This window comes from Ambystoma mexicanum, chromosome 6q (assembly GCF_040938575.1).
Source record: "Ambystoma mexicanum isolate Mex_15411 chromosome 6q, UKY_AmexF1_1, whole genome shotgun sequence".
In the NCBI taxonomy this organism is placed as follows: domain Eukaryota; kingdom Metazoa; phylum Chordata; class Amphibia; order Caudata; family Ambystomatidae; genus Ambystoma; species Ambystoma mexicanum.
In genome coordinates this window covers 1,054,091,548-1,054,115,629 of record NC_090937.1, presented here as the reverse complement: position 1 = coordinate 1,054,115,629, position 24,082 = coordinate 1,054,091,548, and the positions used below count along the sequence as shown (strand labels likewise).

At 44.3% G+C, this 24,082-nt stretch overlaps 1 protein-coding gene across 2 annotated transcripts in view; it reads left to right on the top strand.

The window, feature by feature from the left end:
• Window positions 1–24,082, top strand: part of TUSC3 (tumor suppressor candidate 3) — a 1,343,405-nt gene that overhangs the window by 1,016,438 nt on the left and 302,885 nt on the right. For both annotated transcript variants that reach the window (XM_069631593.1, XM_069631594.1), the window contains exon 7: window positions 19,158–19,221. In XM_069631593.1, the coding sequence (XP_069487694.1) occupies window positions 19,158–19,221 (64 nt within the window). The remainder of the gene's footprint in view (window positions 1–19,157; window positions 19,222–24,082) is intronic.

The following is a 24,082-nucleotide window of genomic DNA, read 5'->3' as shown; positions in this document are numbered from 1 at the left end:
AGCGATATTAGGTCTACTCCTATTTGCGAAAAGCGAGCATCCCAGGGGAGTCAATTCATGTTTTTCAAATTCATTCAAATTAGTCCCATCGAAGTTCCCTGAGATGCTATCATTCCATCGGCCAAAAAAAGAGTGCTCTAAGAGAGGCATAGCAGGAAGTTGTTAGAGGTAAGGGATGTATATACCATCCCAGTCCCTTGTTCCCATGTTGTGGTAAGTGAGTGCAGATCCAACAATTACTCCTATTAAAAATAGCATGCGTAGCATTCATCACTATCATCAGAGTGTTATTATAATATTTCTGTCTATGCCGAGAGTCCCTAGGGGACAGAGTGTGAAGGTGTACAGAGGGAGTCAAAACAGTTGGTACGATTTTGGTCGGTAACAGAGGCTTCAAAGGATAAATTTCTTCAAAATACCAAAGTCCCACGGCAGCAGTTGTAAAGCTAACAATAATCAAAACAAGAACACAACAGTACGTTTTCAGGGCCCAGGCACATTGTTCGAATTGGTCACCTCTTTATCTAATAGTTCAATACGAGGAGCAGCGGTGAAGGCGGCAGGCATCATGGTTATCCCGATCGATGGCCCCAATGTTCGTTGCTGGCGGCACTTCGGCCGCGCGACTTCTTAGTCCTTCCCAACCCTGGCCAACAGAACCCCCCTTTTCTTTGTTCCAAAAAAAGGGAAGACGATAGTATTTCAATCACTCCTTTTTCTTCCAGATGCACGATACTCGTGCGGCGATTTTATTTGCGTGGTCGAAGGTTGTACCGGATGGTACCCAAGTTTGTTGAATCCAAAAGCAAAGTATCGTCGCTCCCTGAGGGGAGCGTCGTATCAGTGGCGACGGAAGTCGCAGAGCTCGAAACAAGATTTTCCGGAAGTGATTGATCAAGGGAGTGCGGAGACAAAATGGACGGCTCCCCGAGCTCCTCAGGCTCGGAGAACTTCTCCGACGCACTCACAGCGCTGCCTGCTACTCCAGGATCAGAGATCGTAGCATCAGCGAGGGGTTCTGTTTCTTCTGTAACGTGTGGCGTCGGGTGAGGGATCTTCTTCACATGCGCTGCATGTACCCAGTTCTTCTTTCCTGCCACCCGTACTGCCGTCCTGGTGACCAATAAAACCTGGTAGGGTCCCCGCCAGCGAGGCGCGAGACAGGAAGACCTTTCGTAGGCCTTCACCAGGACCCAGCTGCCGGGCAATATATCGTGTCCTGGGCCCGTAAACCGTACAGGTAAGGCGGCATTCACCTGGTGGTAAATGAAATACAGATTTTTAGTCAATTGATTACAATAATCTATGAGCAATACATTCTCCACATCCCTCCGGGCTTTAGGTTTAGGGAGACCCCAAATATTAGCAGGCCTTCCCATTACTACCTCGAATGGAGAGAGCCCAGTCCTAGTCTGGGGTGTGGTGCGCATAGCTAACAACACAATAGGTAAAGCATCTGGCCATTTTAATTTAGTGTCGGCACATGTTTTTGCAAGTTTGTTTTTCAAAATACCGTTGTGTCTTTCTACCAACCCCGCACTTTGAGGGTGCCTAGCTGAATGAAAACGTTTCTCTATCCCTAAGGCAACACATATCTGCAACATTACGGCTGCGATGAAGTGGGGGCCATTGTCCGACCAAATTATCCTCGGGAGCCCAAATCGAGGAAAATAGTCTTTTACCAAGATCTTTGCAGTGGTCATGGCGGTAGCATCTTTGACGGGGAAAGCCTCGACCCATTTGCTAAAAGCACAAATGATGACAAGAACATATTTCAAGTTATTACATCGCTCCATTTCAATAAAATCAAGGTGAATGGTTTCAAAGGGGACAGAGGGGGGCCCGAAACTTCCCCTTGGAGTCACTGTCCCTTTACCCACATTGTGCTGTAGGCAAATCATACAATTCTGAATATGTCTTTTTGCAGTTTCCAAAATTTTATCATTCACCCAAACCTGCTGTAATATCTTCGCAATTTGCTGGGCACACACATGTGTTGGACCGTGTGCCATCGTGACCATTGCTAATACATAAGAATCAGGAAGCAACCATTTCCGGTCAGATGCGTCCACCCAACACCCTTCGTCGTCCAATTTCCCCATACCTTCAGCCCATTTCCTAGATTCTTCAACAGAGGCATCAGTCTGAATATCTCGCACAGACCCAATGCCTTCATCTATTATACAACCATCTCTCACTTCCCTCGAGGTATACATGTCTGTGCTAAGGTCTGTGGCTGTTTGTCTAGCTATCGAGTCTGCAAAGGCATTTCCTCTGCCCACATCGTCTATGACCTTGCGATGTGCTACACATTTCATGATCGCTAGTTGTTCGGGGAGTGAGAGCGCTAAAAGTAGTTGTTCTATTAAGGGGCCATGCTGAATCTTGGTCCCGTGTGAGGTCAGAAACCCTCTTTCCGACCACAGTTTTCCGAAGTTGTGAGCCACCCCAAAGGCGTACTGACTATCCGTATAAATGTTAACTGTATGCCCTTGGGAGAGCTCACAAGCGCGGGTCAACGCTATAATCTCTGCGGCCTGCGCGGAGTTATGCGGAATCCTTTTAGTTTCTACAATCTTGTTCAAAGTAGTAACTGCATAAGCAGCTGTAGATGTGCCATTCGGAAGTTTAAAACAGGAGCCATCACAGCTCCCCTTCCGCATTCTCCAAAGGAGCATCTGAGAGATCTATTCTGCCCTTTGTTTCTTGTTCGGTGGCATACAAACAGTCATGTGATCCGTCATCGCCGCAAGCCGTAGTGTGCGAGAGAGGCAAAAGTTCAGCCGGATTGAGAACACAACACCTTTTAATTTGGATATGAGGAGCAAATAGAACTAATTCGTACCTGGTCAACCGGGCAGAAGTAAGGTGTTGTGTTTGAGTTTTATTCAATAGAATATCGACAGAGTGAGGCACCATCAAAATTAAATCGTGGCCTAGGACCATCCCCTCACTCTGTTTTACAGACGCAGCGGCAGCAGCAACAGCGCGCAGACATCGCGGCAAAGCGCATGCAACAGGATCGAGGGCGGAGGAATAATAGCCGCACGGCCTATTCTTCCCTCCATGTTCCTGTGCTAACACAGACAAAGCACATCCATTACATTCATGCACAAACAACACAAAGGCCTTATCGTAATTTGGTGTACCCAGAACCGGTGCTGAACACAGCGCGGCTTTGAGAAGCTCAAATGATCGTTGATGTTCCGATTCCCATGGCAGTGGCAGAGAAATGCCCTTCTTCGTCAAAGGCAACATCGGTTTTACCACTAGGGCAAAGTTCGGGATCCACAGTCTACAGTAGGACGCCATCCCTATCAGGGCTCTGACTTCCTTCTGTGTTTTTGGGACAGACATGCCAGAAATGTGTTTTATTCGTTCAGGTGTCAATCTTCTCCCCTCCTTTGACAGGAGGTAGCCTAAATAGGCAACCTCCTGGCAACAATATTGAAATTTCTTAAGTGAAGCTTTGTGACCATTTTCAGCTAAATGAACAAGCAACAATATAGTGCCTTCTTTACAAGCTTTCTCAGAGTCTGCAGCCAGGAGCAGATTGTCTACATATTGAAGCAGCGTGCAAGTAGGTGGCAATTCAAGGGTGTCGAGCTGCTCTTTTAAGGCTCTACTATAAATACTAGGACTTTCAGTATACCCTTGAGGTGCCCTCGTGAATGTAAACGAGCGTCCCCCCAAGGTAAATGCAAACAAATACCTGCTCTCCTCATGTATCGGAACACTAAAGAAGGCGTTTTTCAGATCTACGACACTAAAGTGTGTAGCCGTAGCAGGGATCATTGTTAAGATTGTTACATCAGGCATGATTGGAAATTGTGGGGCTACCACCCGGTTAATAGCACGAAGATCTATTATAAACCGGTACGGAATTGCATTGTCGCCTTTCTTATATACCGGCAAGATCGGACTATTACATAAGCTACCTGTAATCTCTTCGATCACTCCACGATGTACAAAATCGGAGACAATGCATTTCAGAGCGCGCTCACCTTCAATAGAGATTTTATATTGGGGAATGCGCGGTAGCTTAACCCCATGTTTCAATACTATCTTAACAGGGTCGATGCGCAATATCCCGACATCATTGTCGTCCATTGCCCACAAAGATTCTGGGACAAGGTCAAATTCAGGAGGTAGAGGTCGGGTCAAGTATTGGGAGTTAAAGGGTTGCTGTGATGAAACTGTTAATCTTATTCCGTCAGGGGAACAATGAATCACCGCATTCAGTTTCTTCAACAAATTCAACCCCAGCAAATTTTCTCCACAATTTGAAGTAAGAAGAAAAGGGCACTGGTCTGTAAAAGGACCCAAAGAAACGGATACCGGCGCAGAAACCGGACAAACAGTTGGTATACCAGAGAACCCTATAGAGACGTTTGTTTGCCCTGACAGTGGGATGTTTGGAACCCTCGAATGGTCGATGGAGCATTTTTGTGCTCCAGTGTCGATCAAGAACTGATGTTTCCTATTCCCCACCAATAATTCAACATAGGGGCCCTTCTGAATAACGGGAATAGGTAAAGGTTCCAAACACTGCTTCGGGCAATCCTAATAAGGCAAGACTTCATCAAAGGGAAGTTCCTCAGAAAGATAAGCGGCGGAAGGGTGATCAAATATATTTCTCGAGTCCATACTCGGAGTCTGATTTTCCCGTGAAAAAGGTTGCTGGGGATCTTGTAGAAGCTGACCCCTATCAGGGCCCCCTGCTCCAGGGCGGCCCCGTGGTCGCCTACCCATTCCTCTGAATGTGCCTCCTGACCTCTGACGGAGGGCAGGGCACTGTGCTCGCCAGTGACCTTCCTGGCGGCAATAAGCACACTGATTAATATTTATAGAATTTGGAGGAGTATTTCCTCTTGGAATGTACTGACCTCTAGTTTGTGTCGTACCTCCTCTGGGGTTTCTGACAATTTGCTGCAACAATACCTTAGTCTTTAGGTCACCCCTTCTTTTTTCGATTTTCTCTTTTTCATTATTAACCCGATTCTCGTAATACTGAGCCATATGCAAGACCTCTGACTGAGATTTTGCCTGCCAAGCGCTCTCTGAGGACATAATTTGTGACTGGATGTCGGGCAACAATCCACGCACAAATTTGTCCACAAACAACCTCTTCCCCGACTCTGTACCTAAATCCTGTCCACTGAAGTCAGAGAACACCTGTTCGAATCTATTAAAGAATTCAGTAGTACCTTCAGTTTTCCCTTGGACGCAGGCCGTAAGCTTGTCCCAAATAATCCTTTTTTCTGGAACTATAGTTTTTAATTTGGCGACTATTCTATCGGGTAAAGTGAGTATTACCTGGGGTGGTTTTTCACCAGCAGGTCGTTCCCCATCTATTCTAACCAGATTTACCCATGTATCCCCTAACCCCGGCACATCATCTATTGTTCGTACCTGTTTCCATACATCAACAGGCAAAAGTACTGGAAACAATAAATCCATGTCACTGAAGATTGCAAAATGGATTCTATTTCTTTATAAAATCCTGTCGGGTTCTTCCTGATATCAGGAACTGATTGTCTAATCGTGTTCACTTCCTGTCGAGAAAACGGGACGTGAACGAACTGTGATACGTAATGTGCAGGGATATCCACCGCGGCAGTACCAGCCGCCACGTTGGCGGGGATTTCTACTTTTGGGACAAGGGTCGGAGGGACCTCTCTCATAGGCAACTGAGATATAGGGACCTCCGACCGCTTACTAAGTAATAAGGCCAAATCGAGTGCTAAAGCAGCTGTAGAAGTGTCGGGCGAAAAAGCTCTTTTACAAATACCTAATAACTCTGTGGGGCAACCAACCTTCTTCCTTATACATTCCTCCTGTAAATGCTGTACCATCACTTGGATTACCTTCCTTTGCATCTCTACCGTGTATTGACTATATGTGTCATATACCTCATCTGGCGATATCGATGAATCCGAGATCCACCGAATCGCATCTCTGGTACAAATCCGTACTTCCTCAGGTGCTGATCTTCGGCACGAAAGGAACCGTTTCTGCACATATATCCTATCGTCTTCATCATCCTCGTTTTGTGACCTTTCAAAGTCCCTTCTAAACTCAAACAACCTATCAACATGTCCATATACCTTCTGCTCTGTATCCCTCGACAGTGCCAAAGCGTTCAGATCTCTCACCCCTTGTGGGAGATCCGAAGTCTGCAATCTACCCCACATTACACCTAAATGAATCCCCAGTCCTTCAATAAAAACGTTTTTCTCGGGAAAATCGTGCAAATTAGATAATGTCGAAAGTACATCAGTTCGATCACCTTTTTCCATGCAATGTTTAGCCCAAGCAAATAGTTCCTGTTTCCTGCCCGCAGGAACAGTACTACGAGTCACAATTTTCGACCCTGCACCGGGATCTGATTTAATGAACACGGGACTCCCCGAAATCGGAGGTGTAAGTGAACCTAGCAAGGGTGCAGGGGAAAGAGGTAATGTAGACAGAGGAGCGACAACCAAAGAGCTAGGGGCAGTAGGCTGCGCAGGAGGAGTAGGAATAGCAATAGGAGCAATAGCAGGAATGGGCAAAGTGGCCACAACAGGAGCATACGGAGGTGGCGCTGAAGAATCAGTCCTCCGTTCGTTTAATATTTTCTCAATAAACTCCTCGGAAACATGGAAATCTTTAGAGGGGTAAATTTTCTGGACCCCGAGCGAGAAAGCTCTATCCAGTTTCTGGGTTTCTTCTAATCGTTTTTCCTTGTCATACAACAATGCCTTCTCGGCATTCGTTTTATGACGTCGTGCATATTTATCCCTACTTTTAAGCTGCTGTAATGCTTCCTTTTTCCAATTTTGTAACACATCAAAGGCTGCTGGCCTAGCCTTCTTCTTAAGCAAGATCGACTCTAAGTATTCAATACGGGGGATCTCAAAGCTACCATTGATTGGCCACTGAAATTCGGAGGCATTTCTGGTCTGTCTGTGCCAAATGTCATTAAATACAATACTACCAATGCCATACTTACAGTACATAGTACACGCCGGCGACCCCTCCTGTGGTGCCGGACGGCTAAATTCCAAAGATTGTCGATCGCTGCGGAACAGAACCCTAAAGCAGCTAGACAATTTCCCAGGCATTTCTCAAAGAATTGGTGTTACCTGGTCCAATAATTGTGTCTGCAGATGCAATACGCCAAATTCAAATTGTCAGGGTTAAATTAAGAGCCGGGTCACGACTACACCTGACCAAACCTAAGGAGGACCGTACGGTTTACAAAGGACTTCAACTAACGAATTTTACCTGCGTTCGGTGGTTTCGGCAAATCTGCCCGCCTCGGAATTGGACCCTCGTCAAGATGCCGTGTCATACCGCACGACTATCGCCCAAGGATCGGATCGTGCAGCGCTGCCGAGGTATCGCGTCTCGATCGATCGGGCCCGCAGAATCACACCGTCCGATCCCGATTCGATAGTCTGCGTCAACCTTCGATGATCCGGCATCAATCTTGAGGGTCCCTATTCGGGCGCCAACTGTGGAAACAGAGAAATTGATATGAGGCCGGGAAGCCCAAAAGGAAACACACCAACACAGGTTACAAAGGACATACAAAGCGCTTTATTTCAAAGTTACAAAGTTACCAAAGTCAATTGACACGCGAATAGCTATTCGGCCCTCTGACTAACACGCGAACCTTCAACGTTAGGTTCGCACTGAAAGTGGGAGAGACCGATCATCGGGATATTTGGGTTTTTATACATTTCGTACTGCATTGGCCAGCCCTCTTACAAGTTAACCATTTCTGGAACCATGGCTAGGGTTCGTAGCCAGGTCGAACACACAATTTCCATACATTAGATCAGTTCCGCTGATACGGTTACATATTTACACATAGGTTAAAGAGAGGACAGGGTCTTAGTTCATGACCCTAACAAGTAGCCTGCGGACATTTTATTCATTCACGTGTGCGGAGGTCACCATCGCCGAATTTACTCGAAATGTCATTCGGCCTCCATTTTGTGATTCAGGGTGACTTCCACACTGCAAGAGTACCTAAAATGGCGGCTAGATCCAAGATGGCGGCTTACACGATACATTAAGGTCAAGACCTTGCCGCGGAACCTATGTACATAGTATTCTTTAGACAGCTTGGCGTAGGCCAACATACATTTAAACGATGCGATTGGGGTCACAATATTATATCGATTTCCACAGGGTGACAACCTAACATACAATGTTGCAGGAACCAATCCACTGTTATGTCCACTATAATTAGTACCCTATGTATTTAGAGGTAGTTCAAGGTGGCCCTACAAACAAGGGTTTAGCCAATGATGCACACATCCATATATGTTCTATAAGTAGAGTTGTTCTCTTCGCCAATCCCTTCCCTTGATATGTTTTGTATTTTGCCACATAGAATGACATCATAGATGCTGCATATTGGGGTCTAAGACCTCTGTGTAATCAAGTTGCTGTGTGAGAGTGCATGCATCAGTCTGATACCTGCCAGTTGCCCTGCTTTATTGAATTGATAATAAAGTAGTACTTTGCCATATTCTTTGAGTCTATCTGATTATCTGGTCTGAGATCATTACTAAATCTCCATCTAGCAGAAAAGACGCTTCAAGTTGCTAGAGCACAGTTCGAGGTATAGAGGTATAGAGTAGCTGAGAAGAATGAGAAGACGGGGATGTATCCAGAGAAGAGTCCCTGGGATGCAGATCCTGTGAAGGGAACAAAGAAAGACATAGTTTAATGCTTCAACAAGGAAATGTCTGCTCACGCGGCTAACCAAGATGCTGTGTTAGTATCCCCGCAGATTTAAATTCACAGGAGATGGTTGACAGTGTGCCTACGTTCCTCCTCTCCCAACTGCTCGCACTCTGCAGTACTCCACTCTGTGCTAGGTAAAGGTTTTTAAGCAGTGGAGTGTCACACAGACTACGTTCTTCTAGGAAACAGGTTGTGCACTACCACAGGTTCCGCCGGAACAAAACAGAATAACTGCTCCCAACGGCAGGCACTCTGCAGCACTCTAATGTACATTCTCTGGCAGCTATTTGCAGGAGACGCCTGCTGTTTTATAGAACTATTTTAGCAGTTTGGGAAACAGTGGTGGAGCTCTGGATATTCTCACCATTTACCACTTTCAGTCGTCACATCAGAGTTCCCCAGTCCCCCATGTCTGGTTTAGCCACAGTGAGTGGCCTCATGAAAGTACTAGATCCTGAGGTAAGAAGCATTTTGTGTGCTATAACCCTGAGACTGATACAGAAGGCAAGAAGTGGGATGGGTGCTACATCCCTGAAACTGAGCAGTAAATTAACATGCCGGTCACTATGGCCCTCATTACGGGTTTGGTGGCTATTCATGATTAAATCTGCTGTATTACCAGCAAACTCAATTACCTTTACCAACACTTGGTCCCGAGGAGTTACCGTGGGATTACAAGTGTTGGTAATTCCCCATTTTGGGGTCCTTAGGACTCCATGGGGATTTGTGCTGGGTTTATCAGCAGTGTAATTACAGTGTGGAAAATAGTGGAGAATGTACGTCCAGCAGCAAGCTCGAGGTGAATCCATAACTTTTCCTCCAGAAATAGATGGGTTTACTGTGCAGTAATATGCAGCCGGTAAATCTGGCAATAATTATAATTTGGCAGTGCAGGAAAAGTGTAAACAAATTATCGCCACATTTTTCCAGCACAGACAAACTCATAATGAGGCCCTATATCTCGTAGACAAGGGTTTTCTAAATGCAGGGCATTGTGGGGTTGAAAGGTTTTCAGGATATCATTCATTAAAATGAATGAGAAATATACACCTCCCCCGCAGCCGCAGTAAGGGTAAATGGGATCACATTCCGAACTTTTGCATTGGAAAGAGGCACGCGACTGGGCTGCCCCTTCTCGCCGCTGCTTTTCATCGTCGCGATAGAACCACTTGCTATACGGCTCAGGGAAAGCACAAATTGGGAGGGATTCAGATAGCCATGGGGGGAGAAGACAGAGTATCACTTTACGCGGATGACCTTTTAATTTAAATGAGCAACCCCACGGTCTCATGCCCTATCGTGACGGGAATATACAGGAATACTAGACCCTTTCCGGGCTTAAAATCAACTAGCAAAAGTCGGTCCTTTTCCCAATACAGGGCAAAACAGGGCCTCCCCGAGAATGCCTGTACACAGTGTCCACAACAGCTTTAAATACCTTGGAATCCAGTTCAGCCCTCAACTGGGAAAATACACCCAACTCAGTCTAACCCCGGTGATGAACAGGTTCGCATCGGATGTCACCCACTGGCAATCCCTTCTACTGACCCTTCTGGGCAAGGTGGCCCTGTTCAAAATTCTGGTCCTGCCCAAATTTCTATATGTCCTGCAAAATGCCCCGCTCCCAATCCCCAAAAAGACTTTCACTGACATTGAGGGATCCCTGAGAGGGCTCCTGTGGGGTAGGAAACAACCCCTGGTGGCACTACAGACCCTACAGAGGTCTATATGGGAGGGATAGCTAGGCCTACCCAATCTGCACAGGTATTACTGGGCAGCCCAGCTGGGGTCAGTAAATGACTGGCTGCACGGAGACCAATCTCTCCCTTACACCGCGGCGTAGAGGGGACGACGGGGAGGGAGGCCACCCGGACAGGCCCTTCACGGGGGAAACGATACCACGGAACCCAACCTGGGCCAATGAAACTCACGTGTTGCGTATGGGCTGAAGCTCATCAGGATATAGGATGGGGCCAAAGACCGACCCTCGCACAACCCATTTGGCACAATGCACTCCTCAGGGAACTGTTGAAAGTGGGGTACCTGGAAATCTGGGTAAAGAAAGGGATAGACAACCTGGCAGACGTTACAAAGGACGGCAGACCTAGGCCGTTCTGGGAACTACAACTGCATTACGGGCTGTCCACAGCAGAGGGTTTCAGATACAGGCAAATATCCCACGCTATTTCAGCCCAGTTCCCACCACTGAGCAACATTCCTAGCAACTCCCCACTGGAAGCCAACTTATTCAAAGCAGCCATTCCCACTAAGGTAACATCCACCTTATATCAGGTACTAACGGCGTTCGGGGCAGAAGACCTAACCAACTTGCAACGCAAATGGGAGCAAGATTTGGGTAGGATCGAACATGAAGAATGGCTAGAGGCCTTGATGTTCCCAGGAGAGGTCGGGATAGCGGCACGGCTGTGACTGATGCAATTTAAAATCCTCCATAGGGTATACTACTCCTGCACAATGCTCAATAGATGGGGGAGGCTAGATAATGACACCTGCCTTAGATGCAGAAGGGAGGGCGGCACTTTCTACCACACACTCTTGGAATGTTCACAAATTAGAACCTTTTGGGCCAAGTGCACCCGGAAATGTCCACCATAATGAAGGCCCCGATCCTCCTGGAACCCAAACTGGCATTACTGGGAATTTGGGAAAGCACAGACTTTAACAGCTATGAGAAAACCATCCTGGCCGTAGCCCTTGGGCTGATTAAAAGACTGATAGCAGCCGCATGGGGCTCAGCGGAGCGCCCCAAACTAAACCAATGGGTGTCGGACATGGACCGCTGTATGGGTCTGGAAAGGAGAGTATATAGAGCCAGGGGTAAACCCCGGAAATTTACAAAGGTATGGGGGAAATGGGAAGACAAGGCCTAATTGGGCAGTACGTCTGAACACTAAGAACTTGTATGTTCCCCCACAGACTCTCAGTGCCGACGCCTGGAATTCAGACCAGCAAGAATTCCAAGTTGAACTTTAACTATATCATGCATAAATCATACTTGTTTGTATTGTTTATTCTGTAAAAAACAATGAACAAATTTGTAAAAAAAAATGAATGAGAAAAATGTGTGTAGATTTTCAATTTATTTCATGGAGACTAATGAAGGCCTGAGAATCCAACATTTGTGCCTGCCCGTAGTTTGACAAGCCACACTTTGATTAACACGGTCCTTGAAAGGAGGATTGTTTTGTGGGACAATTAGTTTGTCTAGCACCAGAAATGTATGCTACTAGAAACAAGACAAGGAGTATTCAGGGCACTATAGGGCCTCATTATGAGTTAGGAGGTAATACAGCGGTATATCCACAGAATTACCGCCAAACAGTAATTCTGTTACTGTCACTTTTTCCACACCGCCAAATTATATTACTGGTGGAGTTTAAGTGGAGGATTTACCTCCAGCAAAACAAGCTGAAGACCATTCCTCCACTTTTCCTCTGAAGATCGGCGGATTTACTGTGCGGGACTACTGCCGGCAGTAATTCCGCCAAGAATTATAATTTGGCTGTGCGGGAAAGTGACGGTAACGGAATTACTACCACTAATTTCCTGCACTGCCAACCTTGTAATGAGGACCATATACGTAGCTTCCCACTGCATTTCTACTGAACGGTCACCTAATTTACAGCATATGCCTCATTGGCCAGTCTTAGTTCTGCCAAGAGTTGTATTTTTCTGCACTGCTAACTAATGGTATTCAACTCTGACTCTACTGGATATGAGAGGCATTTATTTATTAGCATTTATAAAGCGTGCAGCAACCCTTGGGCATCGTGGCACTGTTACAGACAAAATTAGATTGCATAAAAACATACTTAGTTACTTGAGCAGTACATAATACAAGACTTGGGTAAATGACATTACATACAGACATACTTGGTGAACGGGGAAGCCTGAAAGGAGGGGAGGGGGGTGAGGAGGGAAGTGGTGTGAAGAGGTTGAGTTATTTGCGTGTGCATGTGCGTGATGCTCTTAGTTAATGTATGTGGTGTTTGCATGGGTGGAATTCCAGACATGAGCAGCATACCTGGACAGCGGGCATCTGTCCACAATGTCTCCGTACACATTGTGCAAATTGTACATGTATGCTTTTAAACTAGAGGCCAACTGTGCCCTGTGCACTGTTACATGGATTTAATCAAAGAAAACCACTCCTGCAATTTCTTTAAAAAATCAAAAAATGCCACCCACTCCTTTACAATTAATTACATACAGGTGACACTCAGCAGCTCCACGCAATATTCGCTTAAAGTCTGCATGAGCCCTCTGCCTTTGTGGGCTTCAGTAGAGTCTGAGATTGACCTCATCCAGCCAGAGAGCTTCGACAATCAAAATCAGTCATACCAAAAAATGCTGTAAATTGGAGGCAAATACCTTCTAATCAGACAAACGAGAACAACCTTGGCATCCGGCAAGATGACGCTTTTGCACTCGATAAAGAAGTCAAAGTCTGGTTCAGACAAGTGTACAACCTTGGACAGATGTTGTAATACCTCTATCACGAATCCAAAAAATGCCATAAATTGACTGATTTGCTGTAGATTGGAAAACAGCCATAGCCAGAAAGCAGTGATTCACCTTGACAGGTCCTTGAAAATTAGGCTGCCACTTCATCATGGGCAGAAACAATTCAAAACACATCACTGATGCATTAAGTGTATTAGGCTGTCTCACAATCATGACGAACGCATGCTCTGCTTTTTAGGCAAGCCACTCACAAATTCAGACCATACTCGCCAGGCTACACAAATCCTTAGATCAGAAGAGAAAAGCTACTCCATAAAGTCACAGCAGAAATGCATGGGCTTGGTAGAAGAAGTGCTATGCCTTTATCAAGACCAAGGGCCTCCTTATCAGTTTTATGGTATTCCGGTGGTAAATCTGCAAAAATCCTGCAATCGAAATTACCGTTACTGCCACTTGACCAGTCAGATTTACTGCCGGATTATAAATGTTAGTAGGCAATGTAAGTACCCATTTTTTGGAGTTCATAGGACCCCAAAGGGATTTCAGCTGTAATTCTGTCTGTGGTAATTCTGCCGATTATTGGCGGTAAGGTGGTGGATTTACTGCTAGCTTTTTGCTGGAGGAAAATACTCCACTTCCCGCCTAACCTGTATTATGGTGCTGTTGTAATGCAGTATTAATGTAGTTCCCACTGTTTTTTTCTAGCACCGTTGTACTCGTAATGACGCCTCAAGGCCTCATCCTTTGAAATAATTGCCCTGTGACAAGAAGGGCATTGACTAGCGCTCTGCTAACTAAAGGGGGTAAAACCCCAGATACTATCCTTTCAGGATCTTTTAGACTGTTTACGCACTTACACCCTTCTTGTGGAACAATATGCTTGTTTGTTTTGCCTCTCTCTCAACTGTTCCTAGTTTCCAAACACATTGAGGTCCGAGTTGAATCAGAAAGAAGTTATCAGTAATAACTCTAAAGCTAAAAAGATGTCGGAAATAAATCCCCTCTACTCTTGAAGCTTGTTGGTAGGAAAGATTTCTCTTATCAACTTTCCCTCCATATTCTATGAACCCCCCAAATCTTTGTTTTTGCACCATGTTCTAACTTTTTGCAGTGAAGTGAAGCCTTCAGCTTCACTCCATAGGCCCTTTTCTCACTTGATATGCGGAAACTGACTAGTCCTTCTGACTGTCAGTACTGGAAAATTATGTTTCCCTTAGTCTTATGATTTTGCTATCTGTTTGAGTATTTTTTTTATGTTGCACACAGCAGCTTACAGTGTACTGAAATGGGGATGCTTTTGTATCACCCTAGACTACTCTCAAATGGAGTTTTGATTACTTACAGATGTTCCTAAGGAAAAATTGGTGACAGCATTTACTTTTTCCTGATTTTACTGTACGTTTATTAAGCTTTACTGTGTTTACCGCGTTTGGTTACTAATTGTGGCAAGTGTGCTAACATGGCCATACCAGGAGGTTTTTGTTCATTTGTTCCTTGGCCATCTTGTATTTTTGCCTTCTTCTGCCTTGCCTGGGAAAACAGGGCTTTTTGCCTGGAAAAGCAGTGTTTTTCAGTCTAGTGCAGGCCATGTGTGTTGAAAGCCAGGAAGTGATTTGGGACTGGTTGGTCCCAATCCACAAATTGGTTTCCATATGTCTGGAGTGTATGCATGAGTTTCACCAATGGTCCCTGATTGGACCGCTGCTGGGGTGTGTGTGTGTGAGGGGCAGATCTTCCATTGGTTGGGCTGAGTTTCTGTGCTCACCTGAGTTTCTGGATAAGAAGAGGAGACCTGCAGCCATTCCCCAGAGATCTGAAGAGTATCTGGCAAAGCTGTGAAGACTTTGGAAGACCTTTGGACCGATCCTGAGAATGCCTGGCAACCAACTTTTGCTGCAGTCCTGATGGAGCCCTGCCTGGCTACTGATCTTCGAAGATCCTTGTTGGTGCTTCGACCGATGGAGTGGTGGGAACAACCATTCTCAACGTCTTCTCAGTGCCCTGCCATTTGCAGTCTTCGGAAGTGTTCCTGGGACATCCAGTGGACTGACCAACTCCAATTTGGGCTATTTCAGTAGAGGTTTTACCATTCCATGTTTCCACTCAGAAATTTTGGTGTTTTCAGCGTGTCCTGCAAGTAGCCTTTCTGCATATTTTCAATATCCTAGCATCTAAGGGTTCCGGGATAGAAGGCTTTCTTCAACCGCAACATCTGTGACACCTGCTATCGCCATGCATAGGTGACCGTCACTGAACCCGATTTTACCGTAATCTGGCCGAGTGCCTCGAGCAGGCCTGTATCAGTGTTTTCTGCATTCATCCAGAGGAACAGTTTGCACCAGCTCCTGGACCCGACTGGAACCTCTCTTGCACCTCGGACTCCTGGGCATCTGTGACCAGAACCAACAGTGGGAAAACCGACCTCTGGCAACCCTCCAATGATTTACCAAGTCTGAGGAGAAATTGAAGTATAGCTGGTAAGTTACAACGGTACTTGCCTACACTCCTAACTGCACCCTTTTAAAATGCAAAGAACTTTTAACTGGTTTTGCATCTTTTGGCTTTGACAATACTCTCCAAATGGTAGAAAAAGATTTTACTCACCAGTGTACTTCATCTGTCTTCTGGAACCTTATTCACATCCACAGGACCCTCCTCCTAACTGTTTCCCACTGCCTAAATCTCTTTGGAAACTTTGGGTACTTTGGGCACATGCCCCCATACAACTTAGGGTGGAAAATTTTAAGTTAAGGTTGTAATTCCTGTGGACTGTTGGTGGTATATCCAATTACCTACCTTCCCTTTTAGGCATGGGGTGGTGAACTGATTATGTCACACTAACTCACTGTGATTGTATATATGTGTTCTACTATTAGTGTTGTGTGATAATATTACCTGTTCTTAGTTATTTCCATAGTGTTTTCATGGCCATAACTAAATATGGTATTTTTATTACTAAGTATCTAAGCATAATCCTTAATTACTCACTGTGTGGACTCATTGTGGATCCCTGCCCCACTCACTTCCTCCTGAGACTTAGTCTTGACCACTCTCCATGCTACCTTGATTGGTTTGGCTACAGCTCCCAGAGTTTCCCTGTTCACTACAACTAGGGTGGCCTCCTAAACATGTGTCCACCAGGCCAGAGTTTAGAAATCCTGTCTAAAACTTGTCTTTGAATTAGTCTCGGAGAATATTGATTTTGGCACAGGTCACACTTTATCTGGGAATACTTGTCTTGAAAACGGTTTCACAAATGGAATCGGGTGTTAACTACCACCATCGGAAAATGTGTTAGTTACAGCTGGTTTACAGAAAATGCCCATTGCATCCACAATTGGCTGGTCTGACATACGCTTAAAGTGACACAATGTGGCAACACTAAACCCAAACCCATTTCTGCCATGCTATCCTGCAACCATATACTTAAGCATGCCTCTCTATGATCTGCATTACCTCTAACCATATTCTTAAGCCTGCCAAAATCCATAACTCATTTCTCAAGCATTATTAGTCTGCAACCATTTCCTTAAGTCTGTTTACCTAGCCACCTAAGGGCTTTTAGGTCTACCCTGTAACCATATTCTTTAAGCATGCCTATCTATGATCTGCATTTCATGTCACCACTTCCTTAAGTCAAGCCTGTAACTAATCTCTTCAATTGTTGTCTCTGTAACCATGTTCTTAAGATTGTTGTGCCCAGATGCCCAAGCGTTAGGTGCCCCTTACAAATGTAATAATAAATAAATACATAGACCTAGTGCCATGTTCCTCCTCAAACAAATTTTACAAAAATGTTTTATAACTGTGTGTTTCTCTCAGTCCAAAGCAAAAATATGGTATACTTGCTTGTATGGCTCCCTTTTGCAGGCCGCCATGCAAATTGAGGGAACTCTGCCTGTCCTGTACGTATGGCAGGCCGCATTTGCAATTGATTGCTATGGAGTACAGTGCCTTTTTTCATAGGAATCCCCAGCATTTGTCCCGGCTTGAAAATCATGTTGAAGTATTTGTATGGCAGAAAGGAATGGAGTGGCAGACATGTACGTTACACCATACAAATCCATGAAAATGGGCCATAATGGGAATTGACTGCATAAAAGCCTTACTCGAGGCATTTACTCAGCAGATTCCTGAAACGTGGGTCCCAAAATTAGCTCCATACACTTTAATTCAATTTCACACCTCACATCGTACACTTTTACCTGCAACGTTTGGGCATAATTTAAATGTATTCATAGATTTGAACATATGTGTACATGTGTTTGGATCTCCCAGTCAAGCATCCGATTCACATGGCCATGACTCCCTGATGCATCCGCATTTGTTGGTTGTGAAATAAGTTGCACATACCTAATTTACTCCAAAACCTATGTCAATAGAAAACTTGTATATTGTTTTGTGAATTGCTTATCTGACCATGTGAAGTCTGCATTTTTGACTTTTGGTCATATTTCTTACTTCTTCTAATATGAAAAACTGACTCCTAGAAGAAACTATTTAAATGGGTTACTTTGTGCGCACAGTTATGGTAGCAATTATAGCACATCATAGTTCTGTACGAGACATGGTCATTCATTTTGTGTCCTTCCAAATGTTTGGAATTCAGTTCGCACCAGTCCTAGCCACTATAGGCAATGATGAAGGATCATGGGAGGTGTAGACTGTATTCTTCACGAAGGCTGTGAGCCAGCAAGGAGGCATCCAATCAACAGGTCTGCTGTACACCTAAAATAAAAGGCATGCCCAATGATCTTAATAAATACAAGAATTCAAGAAAAACTAAAAAGACTGATAAACTAAAAAAATACACTATCAACCCACCCCTGTAATCCAATAAATAGAATATGCAGACATTTGATTTAAAGGGGCAATCTGGGTATAAAGAACATTTTCTAATTCAATTATGTGTCTTTAAAAAGGTAAAGAGTTGGTCCTTAAATGTCACCTTTGCCCATATAACATGCCATGGGGAGAGAACAACTGTTACTGACCTTAGTGTCTTCCTTGGAGTACTGCAAGATACTCCTATGAGTTTTTGTCCAAACAGCAGGTCACTCCAAATATCCCACTGCAGTGGCTGGAGGGAAGGTTTTGCTTCCTTCTTGGAACAATGTATCTTCACTCCAATGACTGATGACATTGTACACCAATAAAATTCCAGTTCAATCCTTCTTCTGAGGTCCAAAGATTAATTAATGAGGGGGCATCTCATCCCTTATATACTCGCTTTGCCATAGCTGATTGGATCATTTCAAGCCTTTTGTAAGGAGTCCAGTTTTAGCTGTTGTAAACAGAATTGTGCCTTCTGATGTCTGTGCCAGTGTATCTTGTTTGCAGAAAATGTTAAGAGGGCACAGGAAGTGTGTGACCTAGGGAAATCAAGGAAGTGTAATCTCACTCTTGGTTGAAATGTCTCTCCTGGACTACCCCAAGCATCCCCTCCCTGTCTGCCTATCATCAAGGAGACTCCACAACCCCCTCTCACTTTTATGGGTTTATGATGGGTATGCGATTGATAACGAGAGCATGTTAATTGTGGTGCACAGTGTGATTCACAGTTGCACACCCCTGGAGTTTCTATTAGATGCACTTTTTTTTATAACATAGTTACTCTGCACACATGCTCCTCACAAGGCTATGACATGCTGGAATCTGTCCGAAAAAGTCAGGAGATAAAATAACATGATTGCTCGCCCACTGTCAGAGTTTAGGTGCATGTTTTCATTTAATAAGTAGCATCAAGTTTATTTATTGTGCTTTTCGATGTAAACTATTCATATTATTGTATTGTATGTTGTGTGGGTTTCCTAAATCACATGTTTTTCTATGTAATCACACTAATGACTACTGATGGTTTTCAACTAAAAATGTTTGGCAACTTCTTATGTGATACTGAAATGGGTTATTTTTCTTTTCATATTTTTCAGAGTTATATACATGGAAGCAGCCAAGCTCAGTTTGTTGCAGAATCTCACATTATACTACTGCTGAGTATCCTTTACAAAGGGAAAATAATAATGTTAATTTAGCACAACCTGCTCCCGAAAACATCATTTGGGACTATGAAAAGGGAGACTGTGCCTGGTATGTCAAGGCAATACAATGTTGGTGTGTTCATGTTATTCTTAAAAGTAATGTACCTGCTACATGAAGTATATTTCCAGAACATGTTAATACCAGTACATTTTATAATGCAACACATCTATTATTTATTAATGAGAAGATGCCAATGCATTGTGCAGAAATGTCCGAGTCACCGCAAGAGGACAGGGAAAAAAACGGAAAAAGGTGAAAACGGGTATTCAGTTCTTGGGGCTTGCAACCCATATAGGAGCAGGGACATAGGTAGCAGGAGAAACCCAGAATGGTACCTGGTAGGAAAAGTGCAAGATAGCCAGTCAATATACGCACCGAGACATGTGCAAGGACAGGAGGGCCAGAAGGACTTAGAAAAAGTGCAGTTATGAGTCGTTGACAAGAAGTGTTTGGACCTGGGAGCTGAGGATGTTGCCAATCTGTTAGGCCTTTCTACCAGGTTGATGCTCGAACTTGGCACCCCAGTTCAAAGAGGTGGATGTATAGCAATCATCTACATTTCGTGTGGTTGGCTTCAGACTTTCCCCATAGGTGGGAAAGGGTTGTGCCACCTGAGCAGCAGATCCCAGATAAAGTACATTTTTCTCAAGGGGGTAGGCAATAACTTCTTTCCTGCGAGGGATCTCATTTGACGGAATCTGGTTTCAGACATCTGCAGCTTTTATGTGTCTTCTTTCCTAAAATAGCAGTATCAAAAGAAGGCAAATTGACCTTGATGAACGAGTAAGGGCGTGTTAATTTCATTTACTCCATGGAAGCTATATAGTTGGATGGAGAAACAGCTCCAGTCTTCTAACTCTGTGATTATGCAAAATAGCAACAGTCTAGTGAAGAATTGCATTATGTCTCTTGTTTTCTTTTCTGCCTGCATAAAAATGAAGGTTGTGCTGTATTTTACTGAGTCGTCTCGCACAGTTGCAAACATTGTCATATCCTTTCTGACCAGATTCTGAACTGACTTTATCCATTTTATCAAGACTATTCTATGCATTTTCCTACATTCTCTGCTAGCAGTTCAAGAGATTCCACCCAACAACTGTGACAGAATTTGCGACATTTTCATTGAATCAAATAGACGAACTCTGACAGATCATCTTATCAAGCGGCGCTAGCCCCCTCCCCCTGCACCCCAGCATGCACACTGCTCCTCTTGACTGATTTATCTGCTCTCTCCCTTATGTACCTCCTAAAAAGCTCACCTCCCTCAAACCTACCTCCTATCATCCCAGCCTCCATCTTTAATAAATTGAAGGGCCCAGTGCTTATTTTTGATTTATTTATTGGTAATTTATATAGCACCTACAAACTTGATCAATCGTTTCAAAGCGCTCCATCGCAGGGAGGGTAAAAAGGTTACAAGGATTGCAAGGATTAACATTCTTACTAAGTGTTAGGATGCTCAGAATGTGCATGTGCAATTCGTTTAGCGGTACAACATAATACAGGGGGAATACAATACTGTAACAACATGAGACAGGAATATTGCACGTGCCTGACGGCCGTTACAACATGCAAGAGCTAAACATGTAGAGAGGGGAGGGGGGTGGGCGAAGATGCACGACAGGAATAAGTGCAAGGGACATAAAGAGGAGAGGAGAGGGGGTTGGGGGAGAGGCAGAGGAACACTCAACACATCCAGGCAAAGAACAAGGCTGCAGATGTAAAACGCCTACATTCGATTGTAAGCAGAGCAAAATGAAACGCATGGGTCAACAGTGGCGGAGGTGTAAATAAACACCTAAATTCAATTTTCAAGCAGAGCACAATGAAACACATAGGTCAACAGTGGCTGCAGATGTCAGTCACATGATGCAATAACAGATATGTTGGTTACTCACAGGGAGCAATGCTGGTGTGCCATGCATCCAGGCAGGTGAGGAAGGTCACATCATCCCAGAGTCTGGATGTTTTATCGAGGAAGTGATGGAACCAATGCTCTGCTCATCATCATTAATGCCTCCCTCACGCAGGGGTCATTGCCGGACACCTTTAAGACTGTTCTCATACAACCCCTTTAAAATAATAACGACCCTAGAACTAAACAGCCTGGTTAACTACTGGTCCATTATGAACCTAGCATGATTTATTACTTGACGACAGAATTAAAAGAAACTTGCGGCTTTACTGCGCTTATTGTTTTAATGGTGTCCTAGATAATACAGTAGTGTTCTGTCTAAAATGTGCACAGTTTGATTCCCAGCCCTGATTAACAGCACTTTTATCCCTCTGTTAAAGATGTGCTACTGCTAGGGAGACATTTGATTTTTTTTTTTTTTTTTTAAATTTCTTTTAGGCCTTAACTTCTAAAGTAACTCTTTCTTCATTTGTATCGCCCCATTTCAATTTTTGGTTTGGAATGCATTGGTAGGAGTGTGCCCTTCTGATATTGAGATGTTAACCCCCTGCAGAGTGCCTGGTCCCACCTTTGGCCAAATGCAAAATATGTCCACATTATATATGGGTATTTTATGTCTGCTGGGCTGTCAATAGGCCCAGATTAAAATGCCAGAGCTTGATAGATGTTCTTAACATGGTACTCAATAAAACAATCAAACTGGAGAGATGTTCATGCCATATGCACTGTCCTACTAAGCGTCTGCAACATTCAAAGGACCCTGTGCCGGAGACGGCCTGGCAGATACTCATTAGGCAATTTAACTTGTGGTTTGTTGCACCTGATAACCCTGCAATGACTACATGCATTAGCCCAGAGATGAGCACCAAGCAGAGGGGCGTTTCTGGAACTGTATATTGCATTATTCATTTTATTTAGTATTGTGCAGTTAAATTAATACCTTTTTAATACGTAAGTCATCATTACAGAAATTGTAGAATTACATTATCAAATTGACAAGGGGGGTCCTGGGAGAGTCTCTGCCCGACATTAGTCCTGGTTACGAGAGTCTTACCCAGAGTCTTTAGCTCACTATCTTTCACAGAGAAGAAATATCCCAAACATATCAGGCTTTGTCCTGCCCTGGGGCAGTCCAGCACAGAAATGCTAGGCAATTCTCCTCTGAACAAGAGTACCAACAGCATCCCCAGACACGTGTTTCGGTCTGGTTGGACCTCGTCAGTAGGGAGGAGCTGTGCCTCTCTAAGAATAGTGAGCAAGGGGTCCACATCTGGATTCCCCTAGTAATTTAGGGTGAGACCCAAAGTTACTTAAATATGCAAATTGACAAGGGGGGTCCAGGGCAGGACAAAGACTGATATGTTTGGGATATTTCTTCTCTGTGAAAGATAGTGAGCTAAACACTCTGGGTAACTCTCTCGTAACCAGGACTAATGTCTGGCAGAGGGACTCCCAGGACCCCCCCTTGTTAATTTGCATTACATTATCATCCATCATTCATTAAAAAGGTGTTTGACGCTTCTAAAACTGCCATCTTTTCATATATTTCCTTCCATAATTTAGTGAAGTGGATTATGCATCGCCCCTGATTCCCAGACATAAAAATGTCCCAGAGCTCATTAGAGCTGGCAGATGAATCAAGCCCCGAAGCTTTGGTCGATTTTGCCCATAGAACTATCATTGCACAGCAATCAAAGAGGAGGTGGCAAACTGATTCACCACAAAACCAGCAAAATCTTTGTTTTCTGGCAACTTTGAGCCAGCACCCAGTAATCTCGAACGTTTTAACCACATTTAATTTAAGACGCATGTAATCCCAAACAAAGTGGTTACCAATGAAATTCTGTATTTAAGTGGGAACCAGCTGTCTTACTGTAATATATTCGAAGAAACATTTGGCTGTCGATTTCAAGGCCAAATAGACTGTCAGCAGGTCAACACCCAAAGCCTCCAGGGATATCCTCATGGCTCTTTTAAGTTGGCTAATGTTCATTTCTATGGAATCACCCAGAGATCTCCTAATCCATGGGTTGGACAGATGTTTGAGCGTTCCCAAAGTGGAGGTTTTCATGAAAGCAAGTTTAGCGGAGAACACCTCAAACAGCAGCCCCAGAAGAGTGTTACTCAGAGCAAGCACTAGCTTCCAATACATTGACAGACAAAACAGCGTGATTTGTTCTCTTGTCAGTAGTAAACCAAACTCTAGGTAAAACATTTCCAAAGAGACATATGGCGGTAGTCTTAAAATCCTTTTAACGGTATTCAGCTAAATTCTAGAAACAGCCTACAAGGACCCGAGAGCCCATACCTCAGCAGCATAACAAATAAGGGGAACAATTTTCACAGAGTAGAGTTTAACCAAACCACCCACGGCTTATCCCCCTCCTTTGGAGGCAAAAGAGCAAAAGGACCCAGAAGTTTGGGCACAATGGACTTTGAGTTTGTTCAAATGAGGGTAACTCCCAAGTTTTACATCGAACATAATGCCCAAGAAAATGTATTCAGTGACTACTTCAATAGGAACCCCCATGAGATTCCAAGCAGCTCCAGCAGCTTGTTTACGTGAAGGCCCAAACATCATCATTTTTGTTTTAGCGGTGTTCACTTTTAGTGAATGTTCTGCCGAAAAGAAGTGGAGTTTATCCAATGCTGATTTTAGGCTGCGTGGAGTGAGGTCAAGAATAAGCAAGTCCCATCCATTGTACTACTTGATCCCCTAGTTTGGCTGGAGTACAGTTTGGGTCCGTAAAGGCTTTCCCCATGTCCGATAAATACAAGTTAAACCGCAGGGGTACCAATATGCAGCCCTGCTTAAGGCCCAATGTTGTGTGAATCCAGCATGATGTTCCACAGTTGCCCTCCAGCCACAATTTAATCCGGGTCTCATCATGTAGCATCATG